Here is a 23,089-nt window from a genome sequence, read left to right on the forward strand (position 1 = left end):
GGAGTACTTCTCTATTAATTGAAACGGGAGTTATGTACCTAGCTCAGACACTTCAAATCGCACTGCTTATACCAGGTGCTTAACTTTCAGATGATGCATATCTCAATTTGAATGTACCCTAAGTAAATTTTGGTATTTCACTATTATTTTTAAGTCACTGTCTCTTGAAGAGCTCAGTCTTCAAAGTCAGCTCTTTAATTTACTTCAGACTAGAATTCAAAGGCAACTGTGTTTTATGCTACAGACCCGTTTGTTAGTTAATCTAATAGTGATATTATTTAAAAGTTGTTGCTTTCTTGTCTCAGGATATAAAATATGTAAATCATGACTACTGGAAATGAAGGAAAAAAAAGCTGTAGTGATGAAATATGAAAATTCAGCTGTCTAATACTTTAAAAGTTAAGGGCATTTAAGTATTTGTTACTTTTGAAAAATGCTTCAAAATTAAGTTGATACCCTTTTTTTTTTTTTTAAGGAAAAAAGATAAAAGGCTAACTTGTGACTTAATGAAGTTGAAATAATATAAATGCAAGTTCAACTCACCTCCGCCCCCTCCCCCCCCCCCCCCCACACACACACTACAGTTTACTAAAGCAAGGAGTCTGATGGATCTTGTAAATCAGTTTCTGCAGTGCATTTGTTTTCAAACTGATTTCTTCAATAGATCTCTTCTGTTTAAGCATAAGTTCAGTTAAATAGGGATGTTTGGTGTTTTGAGGTGCTTTTCTTGTTGGGTTGTTGGTTTTTTAGCTTAAGTACCAGCATTACATAATACTGAAAAAGTATACAGAAACTGTAATATATGTAGTCCTTAAAAACACTGTTAGACATCAGTGGGAAGTATTGCATCATCTTGCATTTAAAGAACAGGTGATGCAGACAAAAACAACTTCAAAGTGTTGCAGTAATTAAGAATTCATGCTGCAACTTACAGCAGTACTGACATCTAGTCCAGTTGGTGCTTCTTTCTTCAGAATATTTTGCTTCTGATGTTTAAAAGCAGTAACCTAACTTAAAAGCAGTAACATAAACCTAATTTATTTTATTTTCATGACTGATGTTTTTATATTAAGTACTTACGTCTCACGGTAGCAGCAAAAGTAATCAGTATATTCTAAGCAGCTTATTTGTATTTGTCGCTTGATCACGAAAATTTATTTTCCCTTTGTAGCTTTATAGCAGCTTTTACTAATACCAGCAACAGTTATGTTTTCGCTCAAACCCATACATGCACTTTTTTTTCCCATGAGAATGAAGTAGACAAATATGAATTTATCCCTGAAGGTCGTATTTGGTTTTTTTGTTTGTTTTTTTTTGTTTGTTTTTAAGTAAATAAGTTGCTAGTCTCTTTGGACGTTTTCTTACAGTATTTAGTATAAATCTGGACATAATTTCTAGCTGTCCCGTAGAGGTACTCTGCAAGAATTCGTTGCTTTGCAAAGTCAGTTCTGTGGCTACTAAATTATACACAGTTCCTGTATATACCAAGGGTGACTACAATTATTTTTAAATATATAGAAAACAAATACTTCATAAAATACTGCAGAATGGAGAAAATAACCTAAAATCACAGACAGAAAAGATTTTAAACCTGTCCTCTAAATCATCTATATTGTGGTACAAGCATGTACACATTTCTTAAAATAGACTTAAAAGAGTTAGTTCTTTGAAGATTTTGCCAAGTTTTTCTATTTGAGACCTGTCTGAACACACACTTTCAGACCTGAAGCACAGTGTGGCTCCTTTCAGGCAGGGCATTCAGTGGGTGCATTAATTCAAATTCCACCTGCTGGTGTTACATGTGTAGGTAAATAAATCACGCCCCTCCCATGTTCGCTTTCAGTTGGGAGATACTAACAGGAAACCTTTAAACCAGGTGAGTTTGAGAAAGCTCTTCCTGTTGAATTAACGCAGAGAACGAGAATGAAGGCAAGCAGTGACATCGCTGTATTTCTTTCACTTGCTATAGTGGAGGTGGAAAATTACTTTTTTGCTCTCTGTTAGCTTGTATGTCTGCTGCAGTGTACCTGTTCAGGTCAAGCAAAATTACGCTTCCTTGCCTTGGATATTACCTGCCAGCTGCTATTGGAAGATTTGTGGTGCTTTTTCATGTGAAACGTCTCTAAGAAGGATTTTTAGGAGTGACCATATGAAGTTATCATGCACCTCTTTCTCTTTTGGATTACTGTGCTCCTGAATTGTTCTGCCTGAGTGTGAGATCTGAGGCTTCCTGGCGATCCTGAGTAGGTTTGTCACTGACAGTACTGATAAGCATTTTCAGATTGTCAAACGTGTGTTCTGTTACAAATTGCTCTTAGAAACTTCTGAAGCCAGCTTAGGTAGTGCAAAATACCTATGTGACGGTTGAGAAGACTGTAACAGCAGTGTTTTTGGGAATGGATTCTTACCGCACCTACTGGGCATCTAATCTCTTCAGTAGTTTGTGGACAGAAGGCCAAGAAGAAGATGCATATGAGGTTGAATCTCGTGTGCCTTTACCATATCCTTTTCCTTTCACTGAACACTTGGATGAGAATAATTCTGTAGTTGTAAATACTTCAGTTTTTCACTTCAGACACAAAAAAAATGGGCACATATTAAAAGTTGTCTCTAAAATCTCCTTGCCTACACCTCCCTACTCAGTAAGTATAAAAGTTGTTTTTTAAAAAAATAAATATTTTAACTTGCTTAAATGGAAGAGAATGCAATGGAAATGGTGTAAACTTGTCTCCTTATTTTTAATCTGTGTACTACTGACAGGCATTTCTCCTAGGCAATTTTAATGGGCAATTAAACATCTTTAGTTATATAATTCTCCATGTTCTTTATTAACAAAATTAATTTAGCAGACATGGAAATATATTGATTTATATAGATTTGAGATAACTTTTTAAGGTACTTCAATTATACTTACTATGTTACATTTTTTTCTCTGTAAAAACAATTTAAGAAGAAAGGAAGGGCACTGCAGTCACGTGTTTTTCCTTTATAGCTTTCATGCACTAACTAGTAACATTAACTGGCACAAGCTTGCTAATGCTTCCAGTGATCCCATAAAGAAATGTTTATACCTGAAAGATTATGAACATTTGCTTTTCTTTTTTATGTTGTCCTCTGATATTTTGAATAATACCTTGAGATTTTATTACTGAAAAGAGCTGGTGAACAATTTTTATTCAAGTTTCTGCTGGAGTTGCATTTGAGTTCATTCCATGCATTTGAGTAAATCATTTTTATGGTCATCTATGTACAGTAAATCTATCATATGTTCTCCTTTAACTGAGGTGGGGCTTTCATATAGAATTTCAAAATCTAAGAATAGAGTGAGAAGACTGTAATTGTTAAAATATTTTCAAGCAGTGCAGATATTCACCTGAAGTATTTATACAGTTTTTTAATTCTTGTCAGAATACTCTTGTTCAGGGTGATAATGTCCATCTGAAAATGAATGCTCTAGAAAACAAATCAAGTCTTTAAATGCAGTGTACTATAAAAGAGAATGTATTGATACTTCAGATGTTCTTTTCAATTTTATTTGAATTAATTTTTATTTATAAGTGGGTAATTTTATGTGTAATTTTCTATAAAGCATTCCTAACACCAATCAGGGGTTTTAAAGCATGTTAATTGTACTCATGAACTTAGCTGGAGATGGTGACAAAGCCATTATTTTTAAAAGAAATTGACAGATAAAATATGTTCAATAGAAACTGTAGCAAAGCCATGAAAGTTACTCTTACAAATATCTGCTAACAAATGTAATACGAAAGGGAAAAAATGAGAGGGGAGCAGGAAATGTTACTTCATTTTCTGAAGTTGAAATGTTCTCTTAGTTTGAATACCAGACACACCAAGAACTCGTACCCCATTCAGCTCTGTCAGTTTGTATTTGTGTCTCTCGAAGACATTGATGTAGGCTGTAAATGTTAACAGTTGAGAAGTATGAGTCTTCTTGGTACTTGACTTCAGTTTGCTGTTGTGTTAGATGAACACCTTATATAATCATTCATTCTAGCATTAATTATTAATTAACTATTTTGCTTTTGTAGTTTTTGTTTTAATTCTTTTTTTGAAATTATCACTTTGGGTATGTCTAAACTGGGGCCCTAAGTATACACTTTTGTGTATTTCAGTCCTGGTTTTCCAGTTGTCTAGGTGAGTGACTCAGTGAGATTACACTACGTCTGTGGTAGTAGGCATTACGTGCTAATCACATGAGCAGAGAAGGAAAAAAAAATCCGGAATGATTCTGCTAGGCAAACACAGTTGGAAGAATTATTGCTTTACTGCCTTCTTGGTTGAAAGGTGCAATGTATTCAGGATTCACATTTTCTTGGTGTCCTCATTTATCTTTGTGTTTAGGAAAGAAGGGGATGAAACGTGTCAATTTATATCAAAATGTCTGCCAGTCTTATGCAATATATTTAGCCATTCCAAGCATATGGTGCATGACAGCTCACTCATGCATATTTAGTACGAAACTCGCGTAAATAAAGGTGAATCTAGTGTAAACTCATAAAGCAGGAGTCACCGGAACAAAGACTCAGAGTTAGACAGGTGGCTCATTCAGTTCACTGTTCTGAGAAATATCAATTTGCTTAGGCTTTTATACTGAATCTGTCTTTCTATTGCAGTCTAAATATGTGTTCAGTAAAGATCTTATCAAATGTCCAGTGAAGTTATGCAGGATCTCATCACTCTGTATGTTAGCCACTGTTAAATAGCCATTCTATCACTCATATTTAAGTATCATAAAATCTTTAATCTGTCTAATCTGTGTAATTTTCTCCTGTGGTAGCTTGAACATGCTAAAATTACCCAGACAGAACTCATGCGAGAATCCTTCAAAAAGCAACAAGAGGCTGCAGAGTTTATCAAGTATCAGGAGGAACTGCAAGAGCATCTTAACGAAGAAACCAAAGCCAGAGAGCAATTGGCTTTGGAGCTTAGTAAAGCTGAAGGTGAGTAACTTCTTTGAGCTATTGAACTCACTAATCTATTAATTAGGTAAAGAAAATGCAAATTGGAAAAATTTCTTAGCAAACTTTTTCTTAGCAAACTTACCAACTTAATGGATAGTTATGGACAAGATGATCTCTGGAGGTGCCTTTCAGCTTCAGCCACTCTGAGATTCTGTTTCCCTAACTTTGTCTCACTATTTTTTTTTATCACTTCTTGTTAAAACATGCTACTTAAAATAACAGTTTGGATATGTTGTTATCCTCAAAATTGATTTATTTTGTTATGTGCAGACAAACTTTAATATTAACAACTTAGAATCATGGAATCATGGTTGAGTCGGGAAGCCACGTCATCTAGTCCAACCCCCTGTTCAGAGCAGTCTGCTAGAGTAGGCTTCCCAAAACTATGTCCAGTCAAGTTTTGAACGTCTATAACCTCTCTGGGCAGCCTGTTCTGGTATTTTGGGTTTACAAATGTAATGCAAGGTAGGGCAAGTATGTATTTTTGCTAGGAAAAAAAGTATATTAAAGACAAACATCTAGTGAGAGCTATGAAGCTATGCCTTGCAGTCTGATTTTTTTATCTGATTTTGATCTGATAACGTTTTATTTGGAAAAAAATCTTGGAAGCATACAAAGTGGAAATCTTCAAGAGGTTTTAACTGGTATTTAAATTTAATCATAGAAATAGCAATGTCAGGTTATAAGACTTGACTTACTGGCTGTGTTGTCATGAGTTCTGAATTATAAGAGACAGAACTTGATTTTAGTTTCAGGCCTCAGTAGATATATTGCACATTTAAATTTGTAAGTTTTAAGATTTATATTACATGCAGAGACTTAATACAGTTCAGTCTTTTGCAGAAAATCAGCTAATTTTTTCCTCATACTGCTTTAATGCTCTATAACTCCTGAATTCATTAAATCTTTTTTCAGCATTTTTTTTCAGAGAACTTCAGAAATTAACTCACTTCTAAATGACAGGCACCTTTTTATGTGTGGATATAACAAAACAAAAATGCTGTAGAACTCTCGATCTAATTTTTCCTGCTCATTGAACCAAGCTGTGAGCATACTCTGACAGAGCCTGACTACATTCCATTATCAAATTCCTTAGATAAGCATGCAAAACAACGTCTTAGTTCATTATACATCTGATGGTACTCTGTCTTCTCTTGAGATAAAATGTGTCATTTGTGATCATTTCTTTCTTATCACAAAAACTGCTGCAGCAGAGACATTTTCAAACCTCTGGTGTGTTAGTGGCATCAGATATGACATATCTAAGGAATGTGATAGAAAAGCTAATGCCAGTTTGTTCACTGAACTCTGACAACTTTCATTACATCTCTTTCAAGGAGAAAAAAAAAAAAAGCAGGAACAAATACTGTAACAAATACTGTAAATATAAATACAAATACTGTAACTATTTTCTTTGTTCCTACCTTTTTGTTGGATGCGGGCATTCCGTTTAACCTGGGAATGCCCTCTCAGCTTCCAGTCTGCTAAGTACTCATTGTGAACATCAGCAGTTACAGTGAAACTACTAGAATTCGCATTGTCTCAATTTTTTGAAAAGCTTTTAATGTTGTTTCTCAGCCTTTGTATTGGGCTGCTGAGGGAAGTGGCAGAGATCCCATCCCTGGATCCCTGGAGATGTTTATTGATGGGATTCAGTAGGTCAGGTTGACTGTAAGACTTGATATTCTTAAAGATCTTTTCCAACCTGGATGATTCTGCGTTCTAGTTTACTATCTTTTTTTCAACAGTTCTATGCACCTCTGCACTTTGAATCCAAGTCTGAAAAAATAGACTGGCCTACAGTGCATGATAGTTATGCATAGGACCAGGCTTATGCTTTGCAGGCAGTATGTGCAAAGTCCACTATTACTTAATTTTCTCCTTGATAGCTTTCATCTGATGTGGATGTAAGTGCACACAGAGATTTTACATTGTCTGCACAGGCAACCAATGGAAGCATCTTTAGTTTTCCTATACTCTCAAGCCAGGGTTAAATCCATGTTAATACTGTCTCAAGACTGTAGCTTCACATTGACAGAGCTTACTTCAGTATTGGAAAAAACACTACATAGATTCTTTGTGTTTAGTACAAAGAAACATGGAAGATAGGGTTGCGTGTCCAGCAGAGTTTTTTGGCATTTTATGACAGATGTCTTGTATGTCCTCTAGAACCATCAGTATCAGACAAGACAGAACACACCTCTCTAGAGTGCTCTACTTATTTAGTGCTTTCTGTTGCACATTAATAACCTCTCTTGTGTTCTATGGTTAGATGTTTCTGAAAGTACTGATGTGAAATTTCTCATTCATGCAGAGGCCTATACCATTATAGCATCTTAGGTTAGTTTATACAGCCCTCAAGGAAATTTAGTTTTGTTTCAGGTTTTTTTTTTTTTCCCTAAGATTTTTTTTTCCTTAGAATTTAGCTTTGTGCTCACTCTGTATCATTCCAATATGGTACCATTACTTATTGCTGTAATATCATTCATCAAGATAAACCAGAGCTCCTCTTCAGATTCCTTTGTAAACTCTTTCACTATTTTCCAATTTTTATATTTTGTCATGTGCTATTGTTTTTATTGTTTGTTCATCAGCTAAGAACAGCAAGAACAGGAGCAGAATTTCTCAAGTGCTGAGTATCTATTGTGTATGTGCATTTACATGAGATTACTGTAGTGACTTGACCATGCAAAAAGTTCAAATTCTTATTAAATCTACCCAAAAATTGATGTGCTACAGGCCTCATTGATGGTTATGCAGATGAAAAAGCATTTCTGGAAAAACAGCTCCAGGAAAAAATAGATGTAATTGACCATCTTGAGCAAGAACTACTGCGTACAGGTAACAAATTGCAGGAGTTAGAGGCTGAGCAGCAGCAGATCCAGGAAGAAAAGGAATTACTTGCCAGACAGAAGGATGCCATGAGAGCAGATGCGGGGCCAGTAGAGCAGCGTACGTATTTCTCACAATCTTTCTATGAGATTTTCTTATATTTTGAAATAAGACAATAAGTAATCGTGGTGAAATTGTTTGGATTTCTTTTCTCTATTTAATCATTTATAAAAATGTGAAGTGACAGAATGTGATATTTTCATGCCTGGTGCCTAATGCTAGCAAGATAACTTTTTCTTGATATTTAAACAAAAAAAGACTGAATTTTCAGAAGGGCTGAACAATCACAGTTGCTCTTGAAGTCAGCAAAACCTTGATACCTATGAAAACTGACTTTTATTTATATTGTTGCTGGAGATGCAGTATCTCAAAGCTGACACCTGTGTACAAAAATACTCATCTAAATAGCTTCCAAACAGACTTCTAGAGACACAAGCAAGTTTACCTACTTGAATGTGATTGAAGGTGATGTCCATATTTACTTTAGGCACTGAAGATGTGCTTTTTTAACAAATTTCTCTGTTGAGTAAGAGTGGTATAGGAGCTGCATAATAAGGAAAGGCTGTTACCGGTAATGAAAGTTACTTACTCAGTTTTCCCGAAAGCAAAATACAGAAATTGAGTAATAACAAAAAAGTGATGGTGGGAGTTTCAGATAAGTATCGTGTCAGTTTCACCTAGCTAACTGCTTACTGAGGAATAAAAATATTTGCTTTGATGAAGTAAATGTGTCCTTTAATTCTTCCTTAAACTAATAAATTAATATTTGAGCGAGGAAGAAAATTAGGACAATGGTGTTTAAGAAGTACTGCTCTTTTGAGGATTGCAGTGCTTACATGAAATTAGCATTTTATTTTATGTTTAAAAGTTTATGGCAATTTATAATGTTGCTGGTTTGGTAAATTGTTTTTGCAACTGTATCCATTTTGTGTAATAGTGCAATTTTAAGAACAGCCAGTTGCTTGCTACTTTATAGGAAAGATGATCCTTGCATAGAAATAGAACTCCTTTTAAGTTTTATGCTTTATATTTCTAATTATTTTGAAGTTACTATAATGTATAACAACTGTAAACAATTCTATAAATGTATGTTTAGGTACTTATATCATGCATACCAGAATAACCTACCACATTCCCTAAGTTATCTCAACAACTTTGTCATTAAATGCCACACTTTCTTTGGCTTCATTTTCTCTTACGTTGTTGCACCACAAGAAAACTATAGCTGGCATGTGAATTACTTTGCTTCTTTTTTTGTTTTTTCTCTCTCTCTCTCTATTCTCCTAGGCCTAGTAGATGCTGCAGTCGATGCAGCTTCCCAAGCAGGTGTGTTTGTATGTTGCATGGCCAATCTGTAACTGGGTGGAAGATTTAAATGTACTGACATTGTTAATCAGGATTATTGGGCTTTTGGCTTACTGACATTACTTGTAATTCTTACTGGCCTGCAGCTTTGATGTTGTATTTCATACTCAATTTTATGTTTCGCTAACAACATTTCTACAATTTCTAAGCATAATAAGCAAATTCATGAATAACCATCATCTTATTCACCTATGAATTACATATACTTAGATGGTATTGCAGGGATATTTTTGTATGTGTTTTTTTCTTTTTATTTCCAAATATAGTGAAGTCATTCATTATGATAACTAAACGCTGTGTTATATTGACATATAACAGTTACCCAAAAAAGAGAATTGGTTAAATATGATGTAAGATGATGGTGCCTAAAGGGTATTTCTTCTATAGTGAAAGTAAATTGTATTCTGTCTAATTATCAATCATGGTTTAAATATTCTCCAAATGTAATTGCACTTTACAGTTTGGATTTTACCTCAAGGGATGCCTTAACGGTTTGTTAATATGTATTCAATGGGCTGTGGCTTAAGAATCTTAATAGAGTGGTTTGGGGCTTTACTATGTATGTGCCGGCACTTTCATGAGGAAACAAAATTGTGCATGCAGTCATTGACTTTACAAAGGTCCCATTATGGGTCAGTAATTTCCCTCTCTGCCTGGCCACCTTGCTAAGTGTTTCAGAATTTTCTTCAAAATATTTATATGAACCACATTAAATGACAAGGAGTGGGAGGAGATTGATTTTAAGCATGATAATGAAGAGAAGAGGATTGATTAATGAAGAGGATTATTGTTAACCCTTTTTTTTATTGTTTTGCTGACTAGCTGCAGTTTGCTGACTAGCTGCGGTTTGAATCAAAGCATTTTTCTTTTCTGTGCCACTTATGCAAGGACTTTTTAATTTGTATGAAACTTGAGTGGAGAAATGATCTGATGCCACTTCACTAGCAGTTCTCTGAAGACTATCTAAAGGATAGTACTTCTAGTATGAATTTGCTGTAGTGGTTCTCTTGATTATTTCTCAGAAGAAAATACATTTTCTAAAAAAAATAAAATAAAATAGTAAAAACCCAAACCAGTTCATGTCCTTCTGCAGACTACAGCATGGATACATACAACCTTGGGGAGTGGTTTTTCTTCATAACTTTAACTATTTGTATCTAAAAGTAGTGTATGATGATTTTATTATAACCAGAATTACTGGAGGAAACAGAAAAGCTAATGAAAGAAAAAATTGAAGTACAGCGTCAAGCTGAAAAAGAATACGATGACCTTCAGAAGCAAGTGAAAGTCTTGGAAATAGACTTGGAAGAGCAAGTGAACCGTTTTATCGAGCTAGAACAAGAAAAAAATGCAGAACTAATGGACTTAAGGCAGCAAAACCAGGCTTTGGAGAAGCAACTTGAGAAAACAAGAAAATTCCTTGATGTAAGTATGGTAGAAGGCTTGTTTCATGAAAGTGGGTGGGCACATGCTGAGGTTTGCTTCAGCAGCAAATGTTCCTATTGTCAGACTTGAAGCAAATACATACATTTTTGTGATTTCATTTGCAACAATCCTTGTGGAATTTCTATGTTTTTAATAGTTGGGAGTTTCAGTGAGATCTTTTGGAATTAAGTACTCAGCTTCAGTTGTGGAAGTGTAATTTTTCTAAATTTCTTTTATAGACTACTTTCATTTCTTTTGTAAGAATCTCTCTCTTGTTATTAAGCTACACCTCCCAGCCAGTCCACATTTACAGTGGCAGTTGCCTCTTTAATGTACAGTGTTTCTACCTGCCTACAGGCTGTCTCAGTGATTTTGTTCTAAACAGTACCTGTTTTTCAACAAACACCATCATCCTGACTCCTCCTTTTCCCATTTTTTCCTTCTAAGTGTCTTATACCATTATTTCTGTGCCTTCTCAATCAACTCTTCAATAACTAGGAGAGTGAAATAATTTCATACTCAATAAATATAACAGTGTAACACCACCTCTGCACTGTTACTAAGCTGTATTAACGGAAAGATCTTCTCCACATACTGCTTAGTACAATTGTGTTTGCCGTATTTCATTTTCTTCAGGTCGAGGTTATTTTATTTTTTTTTTATTATGGAACACTTGTTTCAGTGTAAGAGTAGATTCAGAAGTTAAAATTCCTGTTACAAGTGTCATATTCATAAACTCGGTATGGTTTGGGATTATCAATAACATGAACTGGAGAATCAGGGACTACTAAGATGAGCAGTCATTTTTATTAGCAGAATTAGAAATCTTCTGTTTACCCTGAAAGGGCAGATGATTTTATTTATTTTTTTAACTTATAATCTGCAACTTGTCAAGGCTGATGTTTTATTCCAGTTTGCTTGATTTCTGCAAAACGTTTGCTTGTCAGAAGCATTCCTCTTTTTATCAGATACTTCAGCTAGTTTAATGCATCTGATGACATTGTAAAACCAGACAGACTTCTAAAGGGATCCTTTACTGGATGCTACCACTTGTGTATTATTTCCTAAATAAAAATATTTCACAATCTGAAAGAACTTTTTAAAATCATAGTTGCATGCGGTTCTGCTACATTAAAACCATTGGCATACTGTTTCCTCATCTTACCAGAAATAAGAAGTAATAATAGACTTAATTTTGGTAGATTTTAAAATCAAATGGTGTGTCCACGATTCCTTAACTTTCAGGAGCAAGCAGTTGACAGAGAACATGAAAGAGATGTGTTCCAGCAAGAGATACAGAAGCTGGAACAACAGCTGAAGGTTCCACAAAGGAGTCAGCCTGTCAATGAACATCAAAGCAGAGAGGTAAGACACTTCATTACTTGTACTCAGTGAATATATATGACAAAATGACACCTGGCTGTTTGTAGGACAAGAGGAAAAGGCCTCAAGTTGCACCAGGTGAGGTTTAGGTTGGATATTAGGAAGGAATTCTCTGCTGAAGGGGATATGGGGCATTGGAGCAGGCTACCTGGAGAGGTGATTGGGTCACCGTTCCCAGAGGTATTCAAAAGATTTGTGGATGTGGTGCTTAGGGACATGGTTCAGGTGTGGATTTGGCAGTGCTAGGTTAATAGTTGGACTTGATCTTTTCCAACCTAAATTATTTTATGATTCTATGACTGTTATCTATTTTATGGTGTACCTAATCTGCATCCATTTACAAGTCAGTAAAGTATATCCCTAAAGATGAAAGTGCTGGAGGGCAGGGCTGAACCTGTGTTTTGGGGTTTATTGGGATTGTTTTTTTTTTACTAATAGATATACGGAGACTTTGTATCTTTTGTATATCTTAATTTAGAAAGTTCATTCTGTTTTCAAAAGTCTGCGGAAACAGTCAGGACTACTTTGGCAATTTAACATGTTCTTAAATTGTGTTGTGACACCATTTTTCATAGCACAGATACATCACTGAAGGAATTGAATTACCAAGGTTGAAGCACCTGAGATGTAGTAGTGCTCTCTGTGCACGCTTGAACCTCCCCAGTTATGCTGCAAGTCCCTATCTCTGCAACTTAAGTTACTCTTGAATACATTGTTTCTGAGCCATAAGCATGATTTACTGAGATTCAGAGTGCATTCTTTGGATGCTTTGTCTCCTGTATGAAGTGAAACGATATAATCCATCACATCTGTTTGGTCCTATTTAACAAACCCAGCAAGAAAACAAAACGTCTTTTTCCTTCAGACTGAAGTATAGCAATTCTCTTTGATATTAAGGACTAAGTGAGCTGTAGCATGTCTCCATGTCACTAACCAACTCCTTATTTCAAATCATTTTGTCATGGATTTTTTAATACTATGATACTCCTCAAAGTAGTAAACAGCATCTTCACCTTAGGGTTCAGGATATTCCATCCTTAGATCACAGAATCATAAAATCACAGAAGATCCTAAATTAGAAGGATCCACAAGGATCATTAAGTCCAACTCCTGGCTCCACAAAGGACCAACCAAAATCAAGTGAAAGAGCTGAGAACATTGTCCAAACACTTCTCGAACTCTGCAGGCTCGGTGCCGTGACCGCTTCCCTAGTAGCCTGTCCTGGTGCCCGACCACCCTCTGGGTGCAGAACCTCTCCCTAACCCCCAGCCTGACCCTCCCCTGTCCCAGCTCCATGCCGTCCCCTCGGGTCCTGTCGCTGTCCCCAGAGAGCAGAGCTCAGCACCTGCCCCTCTGCTCCCCTCGTGAGGGAGCTGCAGGCCGCCATGAGGCCTCTCCTCAGCCTGCTCTGGTCGGGGCTGAACAAACCCTGAGCCCTCAGCCACTCCTCATATGTCTTCCCCTCCAGACCCTTCACCACCTTTGTAGCCCTCCTTTGGACACTCTCTAACAGTTTTATGTCTTTCTCATACTGTGGTGCCCAGGAGTGCACACAGTGCTCATGGTGAGGCTGCACCAGCACAGAGCAGAGCAGGACAATCCCCTCCCTCGACCAGGTAGCCGTGCTGTGCCTGAGGCACCCCAGGGTACAGCTGGCCATTTTGCCGACAGGGCACACCGCTGTCTCGTATTCAACTTGCCATCAAACACAACACCCAGATCCCTTTCCATGGGGCTTCTCCTCCAGCCTTTCGTCCTCCAGTCTGTGCATTTAGGATTACCCAGGCCCACTTACGGAATCTGGCACTTGCTTTTTTTTTAAAATTTCATACAATTGGTGATTGCCCAGTCCTTTAATTTGTCAAGCTCTTTCTGCGAGGCCTGTCTGCCCTTAAGAGATTTGATGACATCTCCTAATTTAGTATCATCTGCAAGCTTAATTAGCATTCATTTGAACATCCAGACCATTTATAAACACATAAAAGAGATCTGGCCCTAAAATGGAGCCCTGGGAAACCCTACTAATGATTGGCTGCCAGCCTGATGTAATCCCATTTACTATAACCTTTCGAGCCCCACCCATCAGCATATTGTTCACCCATCATATTAGGTATTTATATAGCTGTATGCTGGACATTTTGTCCAGAAGGGTACTGTGAGAAATAGTATCAAAACCTGTGCTGAAATCGAGAAAGATCATGCCTGCTGGTTTTCCTTGGTCAATTACATGGGTAGCGTTGTCACAAAAGCAAATTAAGTTAGTTAAACAGGATTTTGCCCTCATGAACCGACATTGGCTATGATCAGTGACTGCATTGTCTTTTTAGTGTTTTTCAGTAACTCCCAGAATAATCTTCTCCATAATTTTACTAGTCGTTGAAGCGAGACTGACTGGCCTGTAATTACCAGGGTCTTCTTTCTTACCCTGCTTGAAAACTGGGACAACGTTTGCCAGCTTCCAGTTGACTGGGACCTCTCCAGATTCCCAAGACCACAGAAAAACAATTGAGAAAAGTCCTGCAATGACATCAGCCAGCTCTTTGAGTACCCTGGGATGAATCACACTGTGCCCTATAGACTTAAGTGCATAAGATGTTAGAATTATCTTGATAGCACAGTGCATAAGGATGCCATTCTATTTGTCTTTTAATGACTAGATGGCATTGAAGGCTTTGGAAAGACACAGATCTAGAGAGCAGGTGGTATTGCACATAACTTCTTTGAAAATATGTTTGTTGGATATAGCACTACAATATCCTGATTGTGCATCCTCTATAACCTAAACAGGTGGATTTTCATTACATGAAAAAAAAGGATTTTTTTTCTCTATAAAAAATGAGTGCTGTTAGTACTGCTAGCAAACCCTCCCAATCTGCTACAATATATTAATCTTCTTGCCATATTGTCATTAGGTTGAACAGCTAACCAACCATCTAAAAGAAAAAACAGACAAATGCAGTGAACTTTTGCTTTCTAAAGAGCAACTTCAGCGAGATGTACAAGAGCGAAATGAAGAAATTGAGAAATTAGAATGCAGAATAAGAGAACTGGAACAAGCCTTAATTATCAGTGCAGACAACTTGCAAAAGGTATTTCTTGGTCTAAAATTACCACGTGTTTACTCCTTTTTTATTTTTTCAAGAACAAGGCAGTATATCCTTTTGATTTGTTTATTGTTAAGCAAGTAACATTACTAAATTTGATTTATTTTTAAAGGTGGAGGAAAGGAAACAATTTGGCACCATCATAGTAAAGGGAGAATTACCTCTTGAAATACAGCTACAAGCTGAACGAGAAGCTGTGGACAGAAAGGAAAAGGAGGTAAGATATCTGTGCAATGTTCCACGTTTCCTGTGATAATATCAGTCTGATATTTTTGACTGACAGTTTTTGCTTTCTGTTGAGTACAGCAAACTATACAGATGAATTTTTTAACCAGATGAAACACCTGTTCAAAATTCCTCTTCTGAGCCGTGATAATTGTTATCATCTATATTAATGCTTATGAGTTAAGTAAGCAGAGGGTGTTTCTGGAATCAAAATGCAGCCCAGTGAAGAAAAAGTTCATAGTAATTTCAGCTTTTTAATGGGTTTTAAAATTACATTCAGTTTAAAGACTCAGAATGTCACTGAGTACTCATTCTATTGTTTCTACCTATCAGACTGGTTTACAGTTAACATTGCACTTGAAAATTATGGCATTTAATTTTTGGTATGGCTGTCTATTCATTTTTTACCATTTGTTTTGGAAACAGGTCACAAACCTTGAAGAACAACTGGAGCAGTTTCGAGAGGAGCTAGAAAATAAAAATGAAGAAGTTCAGCAATTGCATATGCAACTAGAAATTCAGCGAAAGGAGTCCACTACACACTTGCAAGAACTTGAACAAGAAAACAAATTATTTAAGGTAATAGTGTAACAGGAAAGCCTACGGCTTTATATTCTCTTCTCCCCAGAAACAAATTATTAGAAAATGCCAAGATGCTGTATTTGCTTGTTCTTGAGCATTTTGCAGTTCAACTTGCAAAATACTAAAAAGCTGATATAATTAATTCTCATTCCATGCAGCTTGTTCCTCCTGTATCCTAAATACTCATACAAGAATATGCAGAAAATGTTATGTTACAGCTATAAATGGTTTGGGGTTGTTTTTGTTTTATTTTGGTTTGGTTTTTGGTAGGATGAAATGGAAATACTGGGACTAGCTATGCAGAAATCTGAGGATGCCACCATAAAGGACCATCATTTAGTGGCTGGGAGACTCACTCACATCATGCAAGAAAAGGAGCAGGAAATAGATCATCTTCATGAACAAATTGCAAAACTGCAACAGCAACTTGAAGGCACAACTGACAACAAAGTACATACTTTTGAAATCTTTTTTCAGAGTCCCATGTTACATTGCTAGCTTTAATAATAATAAATCTCCTTCCCCTCCATCAATCACAGTATCTTCTGTTGCTGCTTTAATTTAAAAATTAGAATGCTTCAGTATCCAAAAGTGCTTTGATGCTATTCTCTTTTTCCTCTTCTGTCTCTCTTTTTTTTTTTTTTTTTTTTTTTACTATGGATACTTTTTACTTGCTTTCTCTTTATTTTTCTCCCTTATTTCTCCTTCAGTTTCTGTCTTACATTCTTCGTTCTTTATTCTTCTAATACTTCTGAACATAGTTATATGTAGGTAGCTGAACTGAATTTCATCATTCATTGTATCATCTTCCCTGCAATGACTTACTCACGGTGTTGTTTCGGTGACACCTTGCTGGACCTGTGCTTACAGGTGTTTTTAGCAGTTTATTTTTGTAGGTTTATGTAAATACTTTGACATCGTACCAATGTATGATGACATACATCCAATCCAGTTTGAAATGTGGTGGATGTGCAAACAGTATGCTGTGCTCTATTAAAAAAAAAAAAAAAGAGCAAGAAAGAAACAGATTCATTCTTACCTTATTTACTAAGATTTAACACCTGTAGTTTTCTTATTTTCTCAATTATATATTTTTATGAAAATAAGCTTCATCTTCTAATGGCTTGCTTCTATTTTATACAGATTTAATCCATTTGATTTTAATGGATATACTACATATTTTGTGTTGCTATAAGTGATAGCAGAAACAAGCCTCCAATGTCAAGTTCTGTAGAAAAAACATTAGATCTCCTCAGCGGAAAAATTTTGCGGAACCACGACATTACCATATTAAACATGATTTTTTTTTTAAATGTTTACCAGAACACTTTCAGTGAATTCAATGTGTCTGACTGAGCTGGATAATTTAACCAAGTTTTTCCTGTGCTATTTTTACTTATAATGAACCTCAGTGAATAATGACAAAACTTTGAAATGAATTTAGGAAAGATCATGTTTCAAGAATCTAGAATTATTCTGCTTTATACAATGACCATTACATTCCTTGTCTAGAGGAAAATACCCAGGATTTAGTTATAATTCATTTTAATGATTGGTTCTTTTCCTGGACTGTGAAGTTCCATTTTCTTAATTTCATCTTCTTACTCAGTCATATTTTCCAGGACATTAAATAATTACTGTTGGCTTGGTTATGATATCAGCATTAAAAAAAAGAATAGATCATCCTTAATTAATCCCTTTCCTAATCCTGTATACATCTTCATGCCACAAAGTGCTTTTCTTTTAATTGCTGTATTTGCCTTATGTGGCCCTTTACGCCATTATGTTACGAAGAACAGAAACTGTTACAATCACTGGATTACAGTCAGCAGGATCTTTTCTTCTGAAACCAATGCCTTGTTCACATTTTCTTTAGTGGTTTTGGGCTTCCTTCAGTCTCCAGAGTTTTAAAGATACGTTCTTGGTTGGCAAATTAGCCATTCTGTTTTATGTGGTCGTTTTTTTCATTTATTCTTAAATGTATTATAACTATTACAAAGTCATTTTATTGTATAACTAACTAAATCTAATGAAATGCTGAGAGATAAAGGGAAAAAACACAGCTACTTTAGTAATAAATTTAGTTGTCATCTTTTTTTTTCCTTCATAATATTTGTAAAAAACAAAACAAAACAAAAAAAAAACTTTTACTGTTCTTAGCTATTTTAGGTACCATAAGGTATCACATAATGTGTCATAAGTGATTTCATTCTATACTCTCCCTTTCAGAATATTCTTGACACTTTTCCTTCTGCTTTTTTCCTTTCTAGTTTATAAGCACTGTTCATTTCAGATACCTAGACATTCTCTTAACGTATACATTTAATTTCTTAGATTCTTGCTACTTGTAATCTGCTCTGTCTTTATTCTGACTTTCTAAATGATTTTTCAGTATTCTTCTACGCTCTAATGAGATGTTACTCCCATCACAATTTAACAAGCAAGTTTTTTAACAAATTTTGCAAAACTTGTTCTATTGGAATCTGATAACCTGTTGTATTCAGCATACATCTGAGTATTATGAATGCTTTCACTTCATTTGATACTTCCACACCTACAAATAGAGTTCACAGGCTACTTTATTAATCCTGTGTGAAGATGTCTTTATTCTCATAGAGCTTTACAAGAGACGAAGTTCACTGGTGACATATTTTCTTTTACAAGACATTGTAAATTGTGATTAAACTGTTGCCATGAAGTTCTGGAACTGGATTTAACAGAAAGTTTAATAATTACCTATTACTAATATTTTTATTCTTCATTTTTTCAGGTTCTTGAAGAGCAAAATGAGCATATACGGGAGCTTGAAGCCCAGGTAGAATGTCTGAAAAGTGATCAAGAACGTGTGAAGAAAAAAAATGATGAGGAAATAGAGCAGCTGAATGATGTAATTGACAAGCTTCAGCAGGAACTGGCAAATATTGAACAAAAAATACCTGCAGACAGTGCTGCTTTTCATGAGGATGCTGACAGTCTGAAACATACACTTGAAACAGTTATAGCAGAAAAAGAAGCTTTGGAGAAGCAAGTAGAAAATATTACTGTAGAAGCATCTCGAACAAAGAATGAGCTTGAGGAAACTAAGTTAGAAATGAACCAGCTAAAGCAAGAAATAAACATGTTAAAAAAAGAACATGAAGGAGTAACAGAGAAGTATAAATGTGCACTGATGAAAAGTGACAAGGAAAAAACAGAAGACAGGAGCAATGGGAAAACTGAGGAAGTGGATGAAGGCTCAAGTGAGATGATAGAATTGCCAGATCAAACCCAGCTCAGGTCTTCAGATGAAAATACAAGGGTCACCATTAGCAAGATGGAGGTACAACTGCAGCAGCTTCAGGCATGCATTAAGGAAAAAGATACAGAACTGTGCCAATCCTACAGTGAAATAAAAGACCTGAAAGAGCAAGGCAGAGCTGAAAAAGAAGCACTTAAAAATAAGATAGTAGAACTAGAGAAAACACTAGTGGAAAAAGTTGCAGCTGCTCTTGTGAGTCAGGTTCAGCTAAATGCAGTTCAAGAGCAAGGGAAATTCATGCAGGAAATTCAGGAAGCTTCAAAACATGTCGAGGAAGCAAGCAAGAATCCCCAAATGGAGGGCTTGAGTAGTATAACTGAAAATGAAATGGAATCAAAATTATCACTCTTAACACAGAGGCTTAGTGAGATGGAAGACCAGCTGGCAAAGGTAAATCATAACTTGGAGCTAGAAAAAGAAAATGTAAAAATTTCACAAAAGGAAGCTAAATTGAAAGAAGAAAGTCTAATAGAGCTTCAGCAATTACTAGAAGAGGTTCAAGAGAAACACAGAAGAGAGATTCAGAAATACATTAAGCAAGAAGGAACACAGACAAATCTGGTAATTACAAACCATTTTTCTTTTGGCTTGTTTTCACTAAAATCATTTTTTTTGTATGAACTATATTGAATGAAAAACTTCTTAACAAAATTAGGAACAGTTTTCTGCTGTGTGGTATAGATGTTCATTTCTCTGTTATTGCAGAGGGGTTGCAAAGAAGAAAAAGATGTTATTTCAGGTGAACTCTACTATCGATTTCCATTTTGCATTAATTGATTTTGAATTTTGAACATGGGTTTTCGTATTCCTACTTTGAACTGACATGTAATGGAGTGAATTACACTTATATGGCAAGGAGGTAGAGAGACAAAAATCAAAATTTTTAAAACCTTCTAGCAGAAGGTTCAGAATGGATAAGGGAGTGATGGCAATTTGTCTGAACATTTTTGTTTGTCTGTCTATGTACATTTTCATTCTGGTTTACTTTTGCGTGCTTGCCTTCCTTGATTCCAAATACATTTCCCATTGGTAACTTCTACCAGTGTATATCCATCCACTACTGGGTATGTTGCTTCTGATTTTAAAACCTTCACAGTTGATTGTGCCCGATAGCAGCTTTTAATTAAAAAAAAAAACATGGACTTGGTTGATGAAAATCCTAAGTCCAAAGAAACACAGTGCTGGATCAGGAAGGGTTCAAAGACCTTTCATCAAAATGCAGATTGAATGAATGTCATACGTCTCAATTCAATTATAATCAGACATCATTTCTCATGGGTGTTTACCGTCCTCCCCATGCTTTCTGGATGGTCTAGCCCATTTCTGCTTGCAGTAAGCTGTCAGAAGATGTTTTTTTCTCTCACATGTAACCAATTTGTGGGGAGTTAATCTAGGAAAATGATCTTCTGGTATTAGTTTTTAGAATATGTATTAAGCTAAGTAACATACATTTGTTTTCCCTAAGGGTGTTTTCATTTGTGGCTTTAGTAAATCAATGTGAAAGTGATCAGTGCTTCTTTGTAAGATTTCTTTTAACCATTTTCCATATCTTGTGCTACCATGTAGGTAGGAGAACACCTCACGGAAAGTCAAAAAGAAAATGTACTTAGTAATGAACTTGAACTAGAGAAAGTTAAAGAAGAGGCAGCTGCTGCTAAGGAAGAGCTGAGCAGTTACAGAGAAGAGGCAGAAAAACTTCAGCAACAACTATCAGTAAGAACCAGATTGTTCTGTAACATATTTAAAGCAAATGATTATACAGGATTTATAATAGCCGTTATGCTTGCTAGATTTTTTTAAATCTTTAACAGAGCGTGCCACTAAGAAAAATGATTACTCAGTACTTACAGTCAGTGGAATAGAGCTGATGCTGTAGACCTAAGCAACATTTAATGCCAAAGTAGAGAGCTTTACAGTCCACTATAATGCAACAGTGGATCCAGAGCTGTATTTATCAGAGATGAGACTTGTTACCGTGTGTCATAGTCACTTCAAAATAGGACTAAACTGAGTTGCAATTTGTATAGATCTCACAACTGTTTAGATTTTGTATATTTCAAAGTATTTCATGACTGCAACTCAGATTCTCCATATTTACAGGTAAAAGAAGCAAGTCTGGTACATCTTCAGGAAGATCTGTGCAAAGTCAAAGAGAAGCTAGTTCAAGTAGAAGAGAAGCTTGCAAATTATGTGAGAAAGGGCAAGGAAATGGCAAAAACTGAAAGCAAAAAAGATGCAGAAATAATGTGTGATTTGTTGAGTGAGTCTACTCAGATTAGCAAAAGTACATCTTCACAGACAGACAAGAATGTAGAGATGAACAGCTATATTGAAACTTCGCCAACGCTTGTTAAAAATGCAGAAATTCAAATTGACTTGCAAAGTGGATGTTCTTCAGAAGAGATTGCAGAGATCATAAGAGAATTTAATGAAAAAATTGACCAAATGCAAGAACTCCATGCTGCTGAAATCATGGACATGGAGACGAGGCATATCTCTGAATCTGAAGCATTAAAAAGAGACAAGTTTGTTGCAGTGCAAGTATTAACTGATGAATGTAATGCTTTGAAGGAAGTCATAGAGACTCTACGAGCTAAAGAGGTATGCATCCTATTTTACGTCCATTTGAACTACCTTGTTTTCTGCTTTTCTTCCTGCTACAGAAATTCCCATTTTAAGTCTAAGTGTGAACCACCATTAATCCTCATTAATATAAAGGCTTTAAGTGTTCTGATGTTTCCATGGCCTAGGGAGAGATTTTGAACCACTTCCTCAACAATTTAAGTTTGGGAATCTGTTCGACTATCAGATGCTTCCTTGTGCTCCTGTCTTGAACGTGGCCTGCCCTGTAAATCAGGGGCAAGTGTAGGTAACACTACCGAACACCATCTTTCTAGTCTCCATCTTGATTACTTTTGTTGCAGGGGAAACTAAAAAGAAACAGTCGTGTAATTCCATGCTCTTGTGAATTAGCACCCTTACTGGGAGTGGGTGTGAGGTGATCCAAGGTTTGACTGTTCTCTTTTCTAAATACAGGGTATCCCAATTTCTGGATTAGTGCGTTCTCCACCGTATCAAGCTAGAGATGGAGGTTCTAGTGGTAAGAAGCTTGGTTTTTTAGATTTCAGATGGTCACCATTATAAATTAAATCTGCTTTTTCAGTACTAAGTTTGCTGTCAAAGAGTTTGTGTTGTAAGTAACAAAAGAAACTACTCCCCCTATCAAAGCTGAACCCTATCACACTTTAAAAAAAAAAAAAAGGCACTGAGCATACAATTTCTATTGAACTGTTACAGAAGAAAAATGACACGATTGACCAATTTTCAGCAATCTTTCAGTTCAAGATGTGTTGAGTCAAGGTGTCAGATGCTAATTTTTTTCTTCCAGTTGGAGTTTCTATATTCTTCTTACATATTGCAGCATCTCTTCAGCATAGCTTCATCATGTCTTGATGAATTCAAAGCTATAACTCCATGGCAATGAGAGGTGATGATGGGTACAGGCTGTCAGTCAGCAGTAGAAATGATTAATATGATCCTTTTAATAGGCAAAAACTAAGCATATTAAGAAGGGTCATTTAACAGGTGCATTTGTGCAAATAAGTTGCTTTCTTTTAAAAGTAAACTAGGATTTTAAAGTTTCACATTTTGGAGGGGTTTTTAGGCTTTTGTTTGTTGTTTGGTTTGGTTTTTTTTGCTGTCACTGCTTTGAAACTGAAAAAGAAAAACTATGAAACAGGTAGTCTTCAAGCTTAGAATTGGCTGTGGTGACATGCAACCTCCTGTTATAACAAAATGAAAAAAAAAAATTTTTTGATGTCTGTTCTTCAAAG

General features: G+C 35.8%; 1 protein-coding gene across 5 annotated transcripts in view; it reads left to right on the forward strand.

Moving 5' to 3' along the window:
- AKAP9 (A-kinase anchoring protein 9) overlaps positions 1–23,089 on the forward strand; it is a 114,067-nt gene that overhangs the window by 74,328 nt on the left and 16,650 nt on the right. For 3 of the 5 annotated variants that reach the window (XM_084511966.1, XM_084511968.1, XM_084511970.1), the window contains 13 exons: positions 4,799–4,961; positions 7,722–7,934; positions 9,162–9,200; positions 10,432–10,664; positions 11,910–12,029; positions 14,960–15,136; positions 15,264–15,368; positions 15,803–15,955; positions 16,229–16,408; positions 18,729–19,817; positions 20,823–20,969; positions 21,357–21,857; positions 22,293–22,356. In XM_084511966.1, the coding sequence (XP_084368092.1) occupies positions 4,799–4,961; positions 7,722–7,934; positions 9,162–9,200; positions 10,432–10,664; positions 11,910–12,029; positions 14,960–15,136; positions 15,264–15,368; positions 15,803–15,955; positions 16,229–16,408; positions 18,729–19,817; positions 20,823–20,969; positions 21,357–21,857; positions 22,293–22,356 (3,184 nt within the window). The remainder of the gene's footprint in view (positions 1–4,798; positions 4,962–7,721; positions 7,935–9,161; positions 9,201–10,431; positions 10,665–11,909; positions 12,030–14,959; positions 15,137–15,263; positions 15,369–15,802; positions 15,956–16,228; positions 16,409–18,728; positions 19,818–20,822; positions 20,970–21,356; positions 21,858–22,292; positions 22,357–23,089) is intronic. The other 2 variants (XM_084511969.1, XM_084511967.1) reach the window with 2 other exon arrangements.

This window comes from Aythya ferina, assembly GCF_964211825.1.
Source record: "Aythya ferina genome assembly, chromosome: 2".
NCBI lineage: Eukaryota > Metazoa > Chordata > Aves > Anseriformes > Anatidae > Aythya > Aythya ferina.